The sequence below is a fragment of the Hemicordylus capensis genome, chromosome 1 (assembly GCF_027244095.1).
Source record: "Hemicordylus capensis ecotype Gifberg chromosome 1, rHemCap1.1.pri, whole genome shotgun sequence".
NCBI classification, from domain to species: domain Eukaryota; kingdom Metazoa; phylum Chordata; class Lepidosauria; order Squamata; family Cordylidae; genus Hemicordylus; species Hemicordylus capensis.
The window spans coordinates 249,900,404-249,919,143 of NC_069657.1; the positions used below are offsets into that span (position 1 = coordinate 249,900,404).

Here is an 18,740-nt window from a genome sequence, read left to right on the forward strand (position 1 = left end):
AGGAACAGAGGGTTTAATACTGGCTGCACAAGACCAGGCACTAAGAACAAATGCAGTAAGAACAAAAGTAGAAAAATCAACAACAAATAGCAAGTGCCACCTCTGTAAAGAAGCAGATGAAACCGTGGACCACCTAAACAGCTGTTGTAAAAAGATCGCACAGACTGACTGCAAACAAAGGCATGACAAGGTAGCAGGGATGATACACTGGAACATCTGCAAAAAAATACAAGCTACCTGCAGCCAAAAATTGGTGGGACCACAAAATTGAAAAAGTTGTAGAAAATTAAGATGTAAAAAATATTATGGGACTTTCAACTACAAACAGACAAAAATCTGCCACACAATACACTAGATATAACTGTAGTCAAGAAGAAAGAAAAACAAGTCAAAATAATTGACATAGCAATACCAGGTGAGAGCAGAATAGAAGAAAAAGAAAAAGAAAAAATCACCAAATACAAAGATCTACAAATTGAAATTGAAAGGCTGTGGCAGAAGACCACCAAAATAATCCCAGTAGTAACTGGCGCCCTAGGTGCAATTCCAAAACATCTTGAAGAGCACCTCAACACCATAGGGGCCACAGAAATCACCAGCAGCCAATTACAAAAAGCAACTTTACTGGGAACAGCCTACATTTTGCGGCGATACCTATAACAACAATATTGATAACAAAATTCTGGCATCCCAGGTCCTTGGGAAGGACTCGATGTCTGGATAAAACAAACCCGTCAATAACACCTGTTTGACTGTGCAAACAAGAAATTATTATTATTATTATTATTATTATTATTATTATTATTATTATTATTAAAAGGCAAATGCCTGGCGATTTGAACAGGATGAAAACGTGCTTAACATTGCCTGGACTATCTATGCATCTATGCCGTATGTTTTCAAGGAGGAGCTTGGTCAGTCTAAATGTTCATTTCAAGATCAGCCAAATGTAATCTACTGCAATATATTGCTGCATGCCTAAGTACATGAGCTAGAAGAGAGTCACACTAAACTCAATGGATCTTCCACTGGAAAAGATATTAGAATTTAAATAATTGGTTTTGGATTCATACTAGATTCATAAAGAAAGAAGGAAGATGGTGCAATTTCCCAGCTTATTAAAAATTTGGCAAATCACTTATTGAAGTGATCCTCATGATCACATAAGGAGGCTACACCCTTCTGTGGGGAGGAAGCCCTAAAGCACTTACCTCCACGCAGACGATCGCAGCCAGGTCTCTGCGTGGGCGGATCGGTGGCACAGAGGAGCAGCAGCTCTCCTACCATCCGCCTGCTCCTCTCCTAGAGCTTCAGGGGTCAGGCAAAGGAAAGTGCCGCCATGCAGTGCCCTGTCCCCTGGAGCCCCAGTAATGCACCACACAAGTGCACGGTGCATTTCTGGGAGCTCCTCTCCCCCTTCTTCCCCAAACAAAGGAAAAATGTAGTTTTGGTTACTGGGCTAGCTGCATAAGTATCTACTTCAAACATTGATTGAAATAAGCCAAGATCTGTCATCATGTCCAAAGTGAACCAATAGATCTTGGTTTGTTCTAACCTACTTAACTTCAAATAAACTGTGATACGAACCCAAGGTTTAAAGTGAAGGTCTTGGTTTATTTGAAGTAAGTCAGTAGAATATAATTATATTAGACATATTTTAAGCTCAACAATGTCACAGAGGAAAATGTATAGTCATATAATCAAATACGACTCCATGCTCTCTTTCATTTTAGTCACCTGGAAGCGAATTTGCTGCTGGGTCAACCACCACAGCAGAACAACAAAAGGCTATTGTTGACAAGCACAATGCTCTAAGGAGAGAAGTGGAGCCAACTGCCCGCAATATGCTGAGAATGGTAAGATAGATAAAATACTTGTAGCTAGCTACACACACACACACACACACACACACACACACACACACACACACACATCTAAGATTATGTTCCACTTTTCTCAGATTGATCCCAAGTGGTTAACAACATTTAATAAACACAATATTAAAACATACAATTAAACAAGAGCAAGATAGTGCCACTTTCCCACGGATGACATTGTCTAAATCCAGCAAAACGAACAAACGCAGTAGCAATGACAATAGGCATAGCAGTAGCAGAGAAGAGGCTTAAAGAGCTCCAGAGCTCTGTAGAACTGCCAGGTCTTCATTTGACATCTGAAGGAGAATAATGTGGAGGCCCACTTGACCCGCACAACATTCCATGAGGTTGGAGTCAACACTGGAAAGGCCCTGCTGCTAGTATGTGCCTGTCTTACTTCCAATGGCTGTACCCAGAGCGGGATTCAGATCCGCAGGAATCTGTTAAATCTGGAGTGAGAGGAGGCAGCTAGTGCAAATCAGTTAATCCTGGAGTGAATCGTGCCTAGCCTGATTAATAGTGGTTCAGCAGCATTTTGTACCAGCTGAGGTTTCCAGACCCTTTTCAAGGACAGCCCCACATAATGAGGCTATTCACACAGGCAGCCAAGCCCAGGCTTGGGAAACCCAGCATGGGATTGGATGCCCATGTGCACCATTGGGATCAAGCCCAATCCCAGAGCTGCCTTGGCCCCCAATCCAGGAATCTACCCCAGGCTTTAACTTGGATTTAAGGGCGTGAGTGCTCTCTTAACCCCAGGTTCACGGCTGTGTGTGTGCACGGGCTAGAGGCAGCCTGCACACACACAGAGCCAGGCAGCAAGAGTGCCCAGCTGAGGGAGGGTCCCCCAAAGCCCCAGGAGTGGTCCACTGAGGGATGCCGGAAGACTTCCTCCTCCAGCTCCTTGCTCTGCTGCTCACTGTGGCACCGATCATGTGTCGGGCAAGCGGCAGAGCCAAGAGACTGGAATCGCTCATGTGTGGGGAGGCAGGCAAGCTGGGGTCTGTATTACCCTAGTCACTAACATTCTAACTTAGAATCACTGGAAAACAACCAGATTAGCTAATACCCCCCAAGAGAAATTATAAGAAATTTAATTATTTCTTATAAAAGTCCATTTGCTGTTCTGTAAAACAAATCCTTTTTTTAAAAAGACATTAAATTTGTTGACTAAACAATTACATATCAGACAATTTCTCTGTGTGTGTGTGTGTGTGTGTGTGTGTGTGTGTGTGTGTGTGTGTGTAGAAATGAAAATTGTATAGGCTTACTGAAGTGAATTGATTGCTGCTTCCTGCTTGTATGTACAATGATCTTGAGTTTTCAATGTCCGGTTTTGGTCATGCCAGCTGAGGGTTCTATGCAAAACTTGTAACTGATACTTGTTCTAATGATGAGACGGAATTCCTCTTGTCTTTCTTTCTTTCTTTCTTTCTTTCTTTCTTTCTTTCTTTTTGTGTGTGCATGTGTGTATCTTATGTTGTGAAAAATTGAATGAAAAGTGATTAAAAAAATAAAAATAAAAATGCCAGCCCCAAACAAATGCAAAATCTGCTCCTCTCTCTAAATTGCTGTCAATTTCATGTTGCAATCCTAGTCATGCTTACTTAGGAGTAAGCATGACTGGAAGCCCTGTGGGAATATTTCCAAGTAAACATGCATAGGATGGTGCTGTAAGGCAGTTTCAGAGAGGGCAGAAGATGAAAAGATGAAGAAGAGGGAACTAACCCAAAGAGTGGCCTCGGGGTGATGTTGCTGCAAGTTATGCCAATCAGTCGGCCCACAAACAAGTCCCTGAGGGCCTGATCTGGTCCCCGGGCCTTATGTTGTGCAGGCCTGGCCTAACCCTTGCTCTGTGCATGTCTGAACATACACAGACCTGTTCAGGGTGTGGGGGGGGATGTCCAATCATGGGTGTTTGTTCTGTACCTGCTCTGGGCATGTCTGAACATGCCTGGACTTGGGGGTCTGTTCTGAGCATGCCTGGGCATGGTCTATGGAGGCTCTGGTGTCACTGTACCCTTAGGAGGCTGTGGCTTCAACTTGCCCTTAGTTAGAAGCTTTTGGCTCCTCCCTGCTGTGATGTCATCATGCCCTTCGAAGGGCAGGGCTTCAACTTGCCCTTACTAGGTTCTGGCTTCACCTTGCCCATAGTTCCTTCCCCTTACTAGGCTCTGGCTTCATTTTACCGTTACTTAGGCTCCGCCCAGGTATGTATATAAACTTCTCACCTATATCGGGCAGAAGCGATATAGGAAGGTGCTGAAAGGCATTGTCTCATACTGCGTGGGAGGAGGCAATGGTAAACCCCTCCTGTATTCTACCAAAGACAACCACAGGGCTCTGTGTTGACACTGAGTCAACACTGACTCGACGGCACAACCTTTCTTTTCCTATGACCTATTCCCAAGCAATACATGCTGGATCCATGGGCAAATGGACAAAATATTTGCTCTGTATCCTTAGCAAAGCTAGTAGCTGACTGATAGCACCATGTATTTCATGTACAGTGGAAACCTACATGTTTTTATTCAGAGGTTTTTCAATAGGATTACTTTCCTAGTCTGTGTGTTTAGGACTGCAGCGATTGTATGAGGGATGCCTTGTCCATTTGGAGCACCTATCGGTAGGATGGGTCTGAGGGAACAAGTTGCAACTACCTTGCTAAAGCTAGGCCAGGGTCTGATCAGTGCCCATATGGGGGACTACATGGAAACATTATGTATGTTGCCTTGGGTTCTGTTGTAGAAGTGAAGTGGTGGGATACCAGCACACTAAGGTAAAATAAAACATCCCATAAAAATCCCAAACTCTGCATTTCAAGTAGCCTTGAGTAAGCTGCTTTTTCGTATAGGGAACAAACTCATAAGCTTTCCTATAATGACAGATGAGATAAGGATAGTACATAATTTGTTCATTAAAATGGTGATATATATTAATGTGGTAACAGGAACAGGCAGAGCCTTTTCATCACATGCACTGGAGAGGGAAGCGTGGAGGTCATAAGCTTGTATGAGTGAGTCAGCACAGGGATTGGTCAGGTGAAGGGAAGGCATTTTAAGCAAGCAGGAGAAGAGGAGAGCTGGTCTTATGGTAGCAAGCATGGCTTGTCTCCTTAGCTAAGCAGGGTCTGCCCTGGTTGCATATGAAAGGGAGACTAGAAGTGTGAGCACTGAAAGATATTCCCCTCAGGGGATGGAGCCACTCTGGGAAGAGCAGTAGGTTCCACATTCCCTCCCTGGCTTCTCCAAGATAGGGCTGAGAGAGATTCCTGCCTGCAACCTTGGAGAAGCCGCTGTGAAGACAATACTGAGCTAGATGGACCAATGGTCTTGATGTGAATGGGGCTCGTGTGTTATTTTCGGGGCCAGAAGGCCTCTGACTCGAGTTCATAGTATAAGCGTTTTACTCTAAAGGTGAGTAGGCATTCCTTTCGGATTTTCCCACTTGTTCTAATCTATTCCCCATTTCCTACTCCGGCATACCAGCAGTAAGGTCTCATTTTGTCCCTGCATGGACTGTATTTTGTCCCTACACGGACTTTATTTCCCCAGCCCCTGCGTGGACTATTTTCCCCCTTGTCCCTCTCCACTCCCTAACCCACACCCTTTTCCCCACTGTTCCCAGATGTAGCGTGTTGTGGTGAATGGCGTGTCCTGGTTTCCCGAGACCCCTCTCCGCTGAATCAGCAGAGGGCCGCCTGGGGTATCGGGGTTCCCATGACGGGTTAACCACCCAGGAGTCTACATCCAAGTCACGGCACCAAACTGATGTGAATGGGGCTTGTTCCTGGGTCCGCTTAGCCAATCAGTCAGACACAAGGATTGGGAATTATTAACTGAGGTTTATTGCTACTGCAGTCAGCAATAGGTAATCAATAGGCTCACGCTCTCAAACCGATCACAGTTTGGTTACAGGTGCATCTTACATTTATACAGACAATCTAAATGATGCTGACACCCTAGACACAGTATATGTGGCAATAAAATGGTGGTCTAAGTATCTAGTACGCATGCAAATGATTCATTGTTCATCTGGTGATTACTCCTTATTTGGTTATATCCTGTTTTCTGGCCTGGAAAGCTTAGCTGTCTTAGCAAGTTTCATAGATACATTTTAGCTGGAGAGAGATAATGACGCCAATCATGAGAGGCAGTGATGTCCCTGAGCTGGGCCAGGTTACTTTAAGTTAGAATGAGGTCTTCTGGGCAAACATGGAGTTTCTTTGGTTTTCTAAACACATCAGTCTGATTCAGTGTATGGCAGCTTCCTATGTTCCTATGTAAGCAAAGTTCTGCTGGATGAGAGGCAGAAGGGGTGGCATAATGATACATGTCTTCACCTTAACTCAATATTCTCAGACAAATTAATTGCATTCCTAACCCCTTTATTTGTTTTCACCTTCTGCAGTCAGACGCTCTGTGAGAAATAACTCCGTGACATATGTTTTCTATTCCTTTGCTTGTGCTGCACACCCTCATAGCTCAGAAGCAACTGAGGGTCAGATGAGGCATGACTTAATCCCATCATTGTTGGTACAACTTTAAAAAAAAAAAAGCAGCCACAGAGGTGCCTAATCCAAACTGGGACCATGATATATGGGGAGCAGTTTTCAACCTTTCCCCTGCACTGAGGTCCCAACGAAAATCCACACACACACACCGCCCCTTGAAGTTCTTATTTGCCCTGGGTGGGGATACACTATTAGTTCAATTAGCAATTTCCCTCCTATTAGCAAATAGGGAAGGGTGATTTTCATTGGCACAAAGGCACAAGGAGGGGAAGGATTAACCCCAACCCCTGCACTGCTTCCCTGTTCCCAGTCACCTCCCTTCTCTGTGACTGCTATTTAGAAAAAAAAGATGAAAAGATGTTTAATGTCATGTGTGGTTTAACCCTAAAGTGTAGCCAAAAGCACGAATCTCACCAGAGAGCACCATAATATCCAGGATTTGAAGTAGGTTTACAAACCCTGGTTAACAAGTAGTCTGGTAAGTGCCATTGACTGGGGTGATGCTCACGATCTCCGAGAGCAGGTGCGCCGGGGGAGGGGATAGCTCCAAAGATCTTACCTTCCTTACAGAAGATCCAAGGATTGGTGGTGGGAGCGCACTCTGCACTCCCACACGAGCAGCCCTGCTCCGTGAAGCAGGGACCAGAGCAGAGGGATCCAGGGCAAGAACTTGTTGTTCCAGCCTCCAGTCATCCCACAATGCACCTCGTGACACACACAATGCATTCAGGGATTCCCCTGTCAGACGGGTGCTCTAGGCACTCATCTCTGTCTCCTTTGGCTGAATTCAGCCCAAGGAGACACATGCTACACAGCAGTCACGTTAAGGGTGCAAGTGCACCATTAACCACGGCTAATAGCCGGATTGTTTAGGAGGGTTAGGTGGGTGGGAAGCATCAGGATCTGCGGGGATCCCACTGTTTCTCATCACCAGCCTAACCCAGGCTGGGCTGCCCCAGACTGGGTTAGGCTAATCATAAGAACATACAGCCTCTTTGTATTTGCTTCAGTACAGATATACTGTTAAACCATGGTTACACCTATCAAGGAAGGGGGGAACTGTACCAGAGAGTGGTGAGGAGGGACTACATACTTTTAAGCAGGCTCCATATTTTCATACATGTTTGGAGAAAGTCTGCATAACATCTGACCAGACCATTCAGACCAGACCATTCAAAGGCCATTAAAAAGGGACAAAAATGTTTGCAGGATGCTGAAAACGGAAAAATGGTCAGGCACGTATGATCTCCTGCATTGTGACATAATCCATTCTCAGCTGTGTATTGAATTCTTTTTTCATGTAGGAATGGAATTCCGAAGCTTCCGAGAATGCCAGGAGCTGGGCAGCTCAATGTACTTTATCTCACAGCCCGTCCAATCAAAGAATTGTCAGTAAGTAGAGCTATCAGCAAGCATAACACAAGTACTTTAGTCAGATTTCTAATACAGCATTTTATAGTGTTTAAACCATTTCACATGAGGCTGGTTCACACAACTGATTCCATATCAGTTAAGCAGAAACCAACAATGCTGGTGACATGTGTGTTCTCATGGAGTGTGTCATGTGAACTCAGAATTATCCGGTGATCCCCAGGTGGTGGTGCTGCAAAAATGAAACATTTACACCAAGACCATTCATCTAGGACAGGCCTGCTCAACTTAGGCCCCCCAGCTGTTTTTGGACTACAACTCCCATAATCCCCAGCCACAGTGGCAATAGCCAGGGATTATGGGAGTTGTAGGCCAACATCTGCAGGAGGGCCTAAGTTGAGCAGCCCTGATCTAAGATACGATCTTGAGTTTTCAGTGTCAGGTTTTTGTCATGCCAGCTGAGGGTTCTATGAAAAATCCCGAGTTAACACAACACATTCCATGCACTCTGCCAGGATCTCGAGTTTTCATTTAACTGTCATAAGATCGACTGTGTAAACCAGCCCATTCATTATCTCAGTAATTTTAAAAAATCTTGTAAGACAGATCAATATTATTATCCCCATATTGCAGATGTGGGGCTGGAACTGAAAGACATGTGGCAATTTATGTCAGAGGTGAGATTTGAACTGGAGATGTCCCAATCTGCGGATCAGGTTCTTAGACACTTTCCCTGTACTAGCTCTTAATAAACCATATTATATTGCTGGACATTGTTAAAAAGCAAAAATGGATACTGTGCACATAGCATTAAAAGTAATGGAGGAATGCAACAAAACAGAAATACTAGGAGAAATGGTTTCAGTTCAGTCTAGTATCAACTAGCATTCCACAGCGCTCACTATATAAACCTGACACACCATAACTACAGCTGCAAAATATAATCTATTAACTGGTTAGATTCAGCAATTAAAAACATTTTCATCAGCTAAAAGCTGGGCTCTGATTCACTGAGCAGCAGATTTTTCTATTTTTCATGCATGCAATTATAAATCTGCCTGTGGCAAGTGCTATTTTAGAAGAGGCCCTTCCATTTTCTCTAATATAGGAGGGAGCACCTCTAAGATAATGCCTGCTACAACACAAGCATGTCTCTTCAAAAAGCAGAGAAAGTACGCTTTTGCTAAAAGGTTTTGTTGTATTCTGTCTGGTAAACTTTTGTGTTTTGTTGTTTGAAGGTTTGTCCCAGTGGGGCCCCCGTAGAGAGTGTGGGAGGTGGAGTCAGAAAAGGAAAAGGGAGGGAAAGGAGGAGGAGGAGGAAATAGAATTGCTTCTGAATAAAGCCTTAGTTAAAACTGCGTAAGATTTCTTTGTGTTTATAAGGGAAGCAGCTATAAAAGGTTTTACGCTAATAAAATAACAACAACAACAACAACAACAACAATAATAATAATTCGATTTCTATACCGCCCTTCCAAAAATGGCTCAGGGTGGTTTACAAAGAGAAATAACAAAAAAGATGGCTCCCTGTCCCCAAAGGACTCACATTCTAAAAAGAAACTTAAGACACACACCAGCAACAGTCACTAGTCACTGGAAGTACTGTGCTGGGGGTGAATAGGGCCAGTTACTCTCCCCCTGCTAAATAAAGAGAATCACCACGGTAAAAGGTGCCTCTTTGCCCAGTTAGCAGAGGTACATACAAACATACAAATGTAATCTATTAATTGATGAAAACAATTAATTGAACACCATTGATCAAAATATTTTTGTTTAAATAAAGAGATGCCTGTCATCATAGCCCCACTCCACAACTTTCTATACAGTGCAAGGTGCATGAGTTTTCCATTTGTTTCAACAAATGAAGGTAACTCAGTGCATGCATACGATGGTATGCGTACACAAAACCCCACAATTGAAATGTATGAAGACACTTTCACAGGGCTGTTTCAGAAGCTTTGCACCCCCCAGAACAGAACTAGACCAGGTAGCAACCATATTGTTCTTGACGCAATAGTGTCCACATTAAGTTTTTAAAAAACTGAAACGACTGGTATCATGTGGCTTCTGTGTGTAGTACTAACTCCCAAGCAAAAGGTTTCCACTTGGACAAATTTTACTTCTTTGATAAGACCAACATTTGCTTTTAGGATGCCAAGCTGGCTCTTGAGTTATAAAATGCCCATCCACCTCCTTTCATGTAGATATTTTCCCAGCTTGAAATTTAGACCCACACTTGGTTATGTATGTAATAGTGATATGGAATGAAGAAAGGCAAAGTCATTATGGAAAAGAAACCTTTTTCTCAATAAGACCTTTGCTCCTTCCAAAGTATCTACTGACTCCCTTTGTGTGTAGAACTTCTTGTACTGCTGATCTTTGTATGAATTAAGATTTCTCTCTCCTAGATGAAGTAGAATGTGGTGAAAATCTCTACATGTCCACTGCACCTCAGTCATGGTCCACAGCAATTCAGAGTTGGTACGACGAGAAGAAAAACTTCAAGTATGGCATTGGAGCAGTGCATCCCAATGATGTAGTTGGCCATTACACTCAGGTAGCCCAAAACAACACATTATATCATGTGTCAAATGCGTGATTCAACTGGTGAATCCACAAAGCTGAGCACGGGAACTGGTAGAGTGCTTACTTGAGAGACATTTTTAGCAGTAGGCACATAGGCGTCACATGCGCCAAACTAAGCACAGTTCTCAGGCCATGCATCATGAGCCTCTAAAGTCTAGAGCAGGCCTACTCAACTTTGGCCCTCCTGCAGATGTTGATCTACAACTCCCATAATCCCTGGCTATTGGCCACTGTGGCTGGGGATTATGGGAGTTGTAGTCCAAAAACAGCTGAGGGGGGGCAAAGTTGAGCAGGCCTGGAGAGACACAATAGGCTGGTTCTTTAATAGGGTAGCACAAGCGTCCTACCCAAGTTTGAGAGCTGTGTGCACTCCCATTTTCTATTCATGTGATTTTACAAAGAAGGTGGGGTGGGAGATAGGAGGGCTTTTCCTCCTACCTCATTAAACAGTTGCGTACTGCCAGGCAGGATGAAGCCCACCTACCCAGTGGGAGCCTCACAGACATTCGCTTCCCCCCACCATCTTGTTTTTCTAGAAGCACACAATCATAAAACAGGACTATACAGAGCTCCCGAAGTAGCGTAAGACACTTGACCTACCCTAATAAAGATCATATGAACCAGCCTAATAAACTCTCTGGGTTAGTTGCTGCCTGGCTCTGCAAACCACAGGCAGGCTGTCAAGTACCTGGCAGGCCACAAAAAAGGAGGACCGGTGAGATGCTTTCAAGTTCATTGGTCACAAGTTGTGGAGGCCTGGCCTAGATGGTTCATTTAGCATATTGGAACATCTCATATACGAACATGTCATTTTATTTTAAAGTTCAGGTGATGGGATATCATCTCAGACTCTGGTATTTCTTTGCTTCTAGAGTGTCTTCAGGCACTCGTGATCTCATTCACAGCTTATAAAACTGTAAAGCTCCTTATCCCAGAGGAATAAAACTGAAATTGTTATTTGTAAAATATTTATTTTTTGTATTTATGTGCCTAAGACATTGATATACTTTGTTTCAGTTAAAAATTCTTATTACATTGGTATCCCACCTCTGCTTCCAAGGTGCTCGTAATGCTGTATTATGCAACAACAGTGTTTTAGTTATTTCTAAATGTATATTTTCAGCTCAGGATTCGCACAGTGAGATCCCAATTTATTCTCTTTTATATCTGCAGGTAGTCTGGTACAGCTCTTACCAAATTGGCTGTGCTGCTGCCTCCTGTCCTAATGCCACGTATCAGTACTACTACGTTTGCCACTATTGCCCCGCGTATGTATTAACTCCGGATTTCAGTGATTTGTTGAAATCCTTAGGGCATGATCTAGCCAATACAATGCACTTTTAAACCTTGATTTCATTTATAATGTTTGTCAGCTCTTTAATATTTGAAGACATTTTTCGATTTGTCACAAAGCCCTATAGCTTAGTCACTACCTTCCCAATTCTGTTTGCCAATACTGCAGATCAAATTTTCCTGTCTTGATTTAGGGATGAAATCAGCCTCCAAGATTCCAGAAACTGACTTTTTGCCTGATAGTAAACAATAGGGCTCCCCCCCCCCGCCGCCCAACCCTTCACTTTAATTTAAAGCATAAGCTCTAGGTAACTAGACAGCTTTTGTACCGTCCCATGTTCACCTCTACACCTGCCAAAAATCACTGGACTCCACCCATTGACTAATGCTGGGTTGGGACCTAACTTCCAAATCAAGAAGGAAGCTTATGGAAAGCAATTTCCTTGTTCCCCTCTTCCCCATAGCAGGCTCCTGCGCCCCCCAAAGGCTTCCAAGGGCAGAAAATCCTCAGGAATAGGGAGGGGCCAATGCCCCAGATCAGATGACCTTGTGCAAAGTGCCTTCTCCCAGTTTGGGGCAAGTCCTCCCCCCTCTCTGCATCCACCTATGCCCCACTCCATCCTGTTCCAGAAGGGTCCCCAGCCCTCAGGAGAGGATTTTCAGGGGTGCATGGGATTGCAGTGAGGAGGATGGGGCAGGGAAATTGTCTCCTGCAAGCTTCCTGCTGTGTGTGGTAATTTGGATCCCACCCAGGGGCAAGAAAACTGGTTCTGTTCCTAACACACATTCAGTTGTACTTGGTTCTTCTGGATTATCATAAACTAGAAACTCGGGCCTGGGTATGAAATTCATTATTTTTTTATTTTTGTGATTTAAAGGCAGTTATGTCATGAAATCTATTCACCGGACAAAGATATAGGTATTAAAGTCCTTTGTAATTATTTGTTTTCAGGAAAACTTTTTTTCAGCAAAAAAAAGTTGTAATGGGTACTATAGAATATAGTGAAGGAAGATAGAGATGGGGAGAAAAGACAAGACGAGAAAGACAAGAAAACGACAGTCATCGTTTCCTGTTCTGCAGTGAAAGCTGCCATTTGGGTGGCAAGGCTATGATGCTCATTGCCACCTCTGTGTGGCCAACCCCATTGGTCTGACATTAAGTGTGGCCATTTGGGAGGCAACTAGTTAGAAAGATGACACACTGGTCAAACCATGCTGAGATTAGGATTCCCTGGGAAAGACCCAGAGAGACACCCCACATTCTTCCAGTGGTATCCCAGCCCCCTTATTATTCCCTCTCCACATGCTAGAGAAGTAGATGCCTGTGCTGGATTTAGGGTCAAGACCTAGGGAGGACACAGAATTGCATAATTGTCCTGACCAGATCCTTCTCCTTCACTGCACTCAGTCATCTACAGTGCGCTGTGACTGATCTGTAAATTTCCCCCCAGTGTACTATTCCTTCATGCAATACAGAGTTTTGAGCAATATTTGTACCATCTCTGAAAATAGGCTAATTTCTCACATTGTGAAGAATACTATAATTTACCACATGCATTCATGTAATTAAGAAGGCAATCTACTGCTGTAACAGATAGTAAGCGTCCAAGACCGTTCACATGTATACTTCTTCACATTTATCATTTCAGAGGAAACGTGGTGGGCTCACTTAAAATGCCATATGCTTCGGGACCAAGCTGTGAGGACTGCCCTACAGCTTGCGATAACGGATTATGCAGTAAGTGCCAAGAACTCCAACTCTTAAAGGAGCAACTTTTTACTTACACCACTTGATCAGAGCATGAAACTCACTTGACCAGCTCACTTGAGGGAAAACACTTAACCGTACTATGTGCTCCCTGCCTTCCCAAGCAGTGTGATGTTCTGGGGCAGTGCTAGCTAAGTTCTGATTTCCTTTGGAGGACAGATCACTGGAGTAAGATTTCCTGTATTTACAAATATTCAAGTGGAACGTAATTAGCGATAAGCACCATGCACACCTATCAGGCAACAAATCTACTACCCCATATTGGCACCCCAGGGAGAAGTCCCTTGGATCCAATGAGGTGCCTTCAATGCTCTCTTTCTCTACTTCTGTATGTTGCAAATACTTAGGGCTGGTACACCAATGAGCTGTAGTTAGGCTGCAGCCTCAGATTGAATGGGGCGAAGGTGGGCCACTGCCACGCCACCACACGTCCCTTCATCCTGCCACTGCTCATTTCCCCAATCTCCCTGCCTTTTGAAAAAGTACACACTTCCCATTGCTCAGTTCCCTGCCTCCAGCCTTTTCAAAAGGCAGGAAGATCTGCAGCTGCTACCACCTCCAGTTAAGTAGCAGTAGGTAGTCGTGGAGAGAAAGGTCCTTGTGAGGAGAAAGGCCTGTGTGTTGCAGGAATGAGAAGAGAGGTGGGAGGCAGAGGCAAAGGCAAAGTGTTTTGTGGGCAGAGAAGGGGAAAGAACGTTCTTCCGTGGTGCACTTTGCACTGGGACTGAAGACAGCAACATCTCCTCAGACAAGCCATCTCCTCAGGCAACAGTAAGGTTCAGGCAGGGCCCACAAATATTGCTTCTTCACACACACACACACACACACACACACACCTCTGACCCCTTCCTTTGGTGGGCCGGTGTAGGATGTTCAACCTTCCCCAAATTCCAACAGCTTTCCCATTCCAAACACTCAAGAGAGATCTCTGCATCAAGAAACCATCTCCAAACAGCTCCCCAAAACAGACACCCACTAACTATCAAGGATGATTAACCAGCAACCTACATACCAAAAGGAATCTGTTGGATACCACAGAATGGTGGGTGAAGGTCAGTGCTGCAGTCCAGCAAGGGACTTCTGCTTCTTCTGCTTACAGCCCCATACTCCTGGATCTGCCCCCAGGTGCTCAAGTCATGGTGGTTTGGAAGCCCTGCTTCCAGCATCTGGAGATGCACAGTTAAAACACTTCTGGCAACTACTTGTATACCAGACAGATGTTCAGCCCTGTCAATGATAGCAGCTTAGCTAGAAGAGAAATGGGATGGATCCACTGCTCATAAGCACCTCTGGATCATGCACAGTACATTTCATTGTACTAAGGCACACATTTTTGTTAACATACATTCTTTCATATACTCTGATTTCAGTCGTGTTTGTGATGTATTTCCTACCCCCAAGGTTTCATATAATGCAAAAATATGCTTTATGTGAAATATAAAGTATTTTGTGGGAGAAAAGTACAAATTTGTGGGAGAAAAGTACAAATTTGTGGGAGAAAAGTACAAATTGGATTCTACATTCAAAATATAGAACACCCTGATCCTATGCATTCTTACTCAGAAGGAAATCCCACTACATTCAGTGTGAGTTATTCTAAAATAGGTGTGCACAGAACTGCAGCCAAAAAAATTAGCATCTAAATTCTCTATGAAACCAGTCTTCACACACACACCTCTATCTTTCTCTAGATGTTGTCCAAGATCACTAAACTACTTACTATTTCAGCTAAAACTACTGCTAAGTCTTCTTTTCAGTATTTTTTTTTCTGTTTTCCTTAAAAAAAAAAAATTCCTTCAGTTCTGATTTCAGGCTCAAACACACGAACCTAAATGTTACAAAACCCAAAATATAGAATAACTAGAAGTTGATTCCTTCCTGATTTGCCTTTCTCAGTGTCTAACTTGATGTTCTTTCATTTTCAGCCAATCCTTGCAAATATGTGGATATGTACTCAAACTGTGCTGATTTAGCAAAGTCTCCTGGATGTCAAAATCCAATGGTGCAGGTCAGCTGCCAAGCTTCTTGCCAGTGCACCAGTGAAATAAAATAGCTGGTCTTCCTTGTTGAAGCACTCATATTTTCACTAAAATCATGCCTCTTCACTACCTGCTGGATGATCAGTTTCCAACTGAGATATGTAAACATGATTCCAGAATTGAAAACTCATAAATTACTTTGCAGTGGTGTGCTTAATGTTGAAGTGGGGGGAGCAAGTGAGTCACAAAACGAATCTATCAGACTAATGTGTTGCACAAACACACACACACACACACACACCTCAAGTAGGATAGAGTATCTAGTAGTTGATTTAAATATACACCAATACTAAAAGCTTGAAATGTAGGGTGGTTTAATTAGAGTGTAATTCTGTGATCCCACTAAGGTAGTCTAATACCAGTGTAACATAATCACAAGCCCTCTTCAGTCATCATTTATAAATAGGCTGCATAAGCCTCCCAAAGCATTGCCTGGACAGGTCTACCCATCACCAAAGTGCTTAGCATCACACTTGCAGTGTTTGCCTCTACAGGCAAATGTTGTAACTATGAGCAATGGTGTGTGTGTGTGTGTGTGTGTGTGTGTGTGTGTGTGTGAGAGAGAGAGAGAGAGAGAGAGAGAGAGAGAGAGAGAGAGAGAGAGAGCCGGCAGGAAGCAGGGGTGAGATTTCCACAGCACTTTGGAAAGCTTGTATTAACGTACAGCCTCTCTATATTGTAAATAATAGGGCTACAGTCCTATACTTGGCCAGCAACTGTGGCAACTCCACAACAGTAGCTGGAGAAATGAAAGCCAACATAGCAATAGGGAATAGGCTGCAGTGTCCCTGTCAGCCACAAGGATGCTTGCTGATGGTGCTCCATGTATCCCAGGCAGGGAAGAAACCAATCAATGCACAGGTAGGCAAAAGAGTCCTTATGACATCACCCTACCCAGTGGACATAAGAAGAGGCAAAACAGGGAACGCAGGAATGTCAGCAGTGTTCCCTCTAAGGTGTGTACATGTGCGTGCACTCACACATTTTTTAATTTTAGATCCCGTTCAGGTTGAATCAGGAATGCCCCATTCTGAATGCACATGTGTACACACTGCCTTGATACTGCTGCTCAGAACAAAATTCATTCTACACACAGAAGAAAAAAATGCGAGAGAACACTGACTGTCAGTGACTTCTGTTGGGTGAGTGTCAGGGGGGCTTCCCTGACACCTCTGTTCGTTCTCCTGGTTAGGTCATTCACCGGACACCAGTATCAGTTTCAAACAAGCTTTATTTCCTAAGTTTGCAAACAGTTCAGGTGGCAGCCGGCCCCCAAGATCTGCGGCAGCCTCCTTATATACCATGCAGTAAACAACTTGTTCTTGTACCTGCGCACACAAACTCAGTTCAGGCAAGCATCCCTCTATGGTTACATTTCAGACATACAAGCTCTGATTGGCATAGGCATCTCATCTCTCTTGTACACATTCAAGTCCCTTGTTACTTATCAGTCCTTTTAGCAAAAACTCGCTCTTAGCAAACAGTCACATCCTGGAATAATCAGTGGTTAGCTACATCATGTTACAGAGAGGCTGTCAGTGGTTAGCTACATCCTGTTACAGAGAGACATGGGCCACTCTGTCACGGCCTGCTTTGAAGCAAGTTACCTGTATCACACAAACTTGAGCTAAGGCTGAATAATATCCCAACACTTCTGAGATAACATCTATAGCCCAGTGGATGCAAGGCATACACGGAAAACCCAGAGGCTTCCCTAGAGAAGGCTGCAGGTCCTTCTGAGGGAACAATACCATCAACAGAATACTTCATGTAGTTGTATTGGTACACATCAGAGAGGAACGAGGTTGGTGGGGGCAGTTGCAAGGAAGAAGCCACAGTAACACAGAAGAGCAGGACGTGCAGCAGGAAGCTCACAGGGACCTGCACTAGGAGCTGTCTGGTAGCTCAATGGAAAGGGAAACAGGAAGGGCTGGTTCAAGTCCCACTAGGGGAGTATGGTAAAGTGACCTTCAGAAAGCAAAGTTTATCTTTTTGTTCTACCAGCCAAAGGGCTAGAACCAAAGCCTCCTATCCTGCAGAGTAACTCCCTGACCACACAGACATTGAATGGGGCCTTTGTGGATTTTTCCCCCGGGGGAGGCCCAAATCCTCTTTAGTCTGTCCTGGGTGGTGTGGTTGCTTGCACCCACACAATGCTGAGATGCTGAGTGTGACCTCTGCTTTAGAGACAGAGGGGAGTAAGAAATATGTGCAGGGGAGTAACTATAATAGGGCAAGGGGAGACAGTTGTCTGGGGGGCCACTGCCGTGCCCCGCCCGTGAGGCAAGTCACATGACTTACACCCCCAGCCATGCACCCGCCTGGGTTTCCTTCAGTTGTATTCATCCTCTGAAATTGATGTGAGTGTTAAGACCTGGAACTACCAGAACAGCGTGTCTTTTTCTAGTACCATTAAATGACTTGCATCGTCCACAATTTACAAAACCTTTAAAAAAATAATTTAGGATGATGTTCTGTTGTGGCACATGGGTTATAGATATATAAATTTTACTATGCTTTTTGTTACCACTATTCAGCCTCATTTAAGATTTCTTTATTTCATGAGCTGAGCTTCAGTGAGCGGGGGGGGGCCTATTTTAAAATCTTGTCTCTGGGCCCACTCCAACCTTGCTACACCCCTGAATATGTGGGATGGGAATATGTTAAGTTGCATGTTGAAATGCTTCTGTTAATGCATAAATATACCTGTTTTATATTATTACATTCTTGTGAGTTTAGTTGCTGTTTGAGCCCTCAAGAACCCACATTTTAAAAATACTGTGTGTGTCACGGTATGTGTGTGTAGGGGGATGATGCTTAACTTGCAGTGGGGGGGGGCTCCAGCTGTGGGGTGAGGGGGCTCCAAAGGCCTTTAGCTCCAGAGTTACCTAGGTGCACCTCTGCCTGCACAGGTTGGATTTGCAATGAACATAGCGCAGGAGTCTTAAAACATGCAAGACGGACCCATCACAGGACCATAACATGGAAAGCCGGGTTTTCACATGTGTTAAAGCTTGATTGCATCTGTTGGATTTCTGCCTTTCACAAATCTGTTAAAGACACAGGAATCTATTAGGAAAGGAGGCACCAATGGCAGGGAGTGAGAAAAAGAAAACACACAAAGAGAAAACAAATCCCTTCCCATTGTGCTTGTAGCGTTTACTTCCATAGGGATACTTCCAGCAAGGGGGGATTCCATACATTGGCTCCTTCCACAGCTCGCCTAGCCAATAGCAGTGAATGGTTTCTCTTACTGCAAAGAGTCAAGTCCTCCACCAGCTTCAAACCAGCCC

The 18,740-nt window shown here is 44.0% G+C and overlaps 1 protein-coding gene across 8 annotated transcripts in view; it reads left to right on the top strand.

Annotated features, from left to right (window-relative positions):
* Positions 1-15,488, top strand: part of LOC128339826 (serotriflin-like) — a 45,946-nt gene extending 30,458 nt beyond the window's left edge. For all 8 annotated transcript variants that reach the window (XM_053284276.1, XM_053284280.1, XM_053284279.1 and 5 more), the window contains 6 exons: positions 1,734-1,856; positions 7,695-7,782; positions 10,170-10,318; positions 11,521-11,615; positions 13,290-13,378; positions 15,334-15,488. In XM_053284276.1, the coding sequence (XP_053140251.1) occupies positions 1,734-1,856; positions 7,695-7,782; positions 10,170-10,318; positions 11,521-11,615; positions 13,290-13,378; positions 15,334-15,461 (672 nt within the window). In that variant the 3' untranslated portion in view covers positions 15,462-15,488. The remainder of the gene's footprint in view (positions 1-1,733; positions 1,857-7,694; positions 7,783-10,169; positions 10,319-11,520; positions 11,616-13,289; positions 13,379-15,333) is intronic.
* Positions 15,489-18,740: the final 3,252 nt, after the last annotated feature.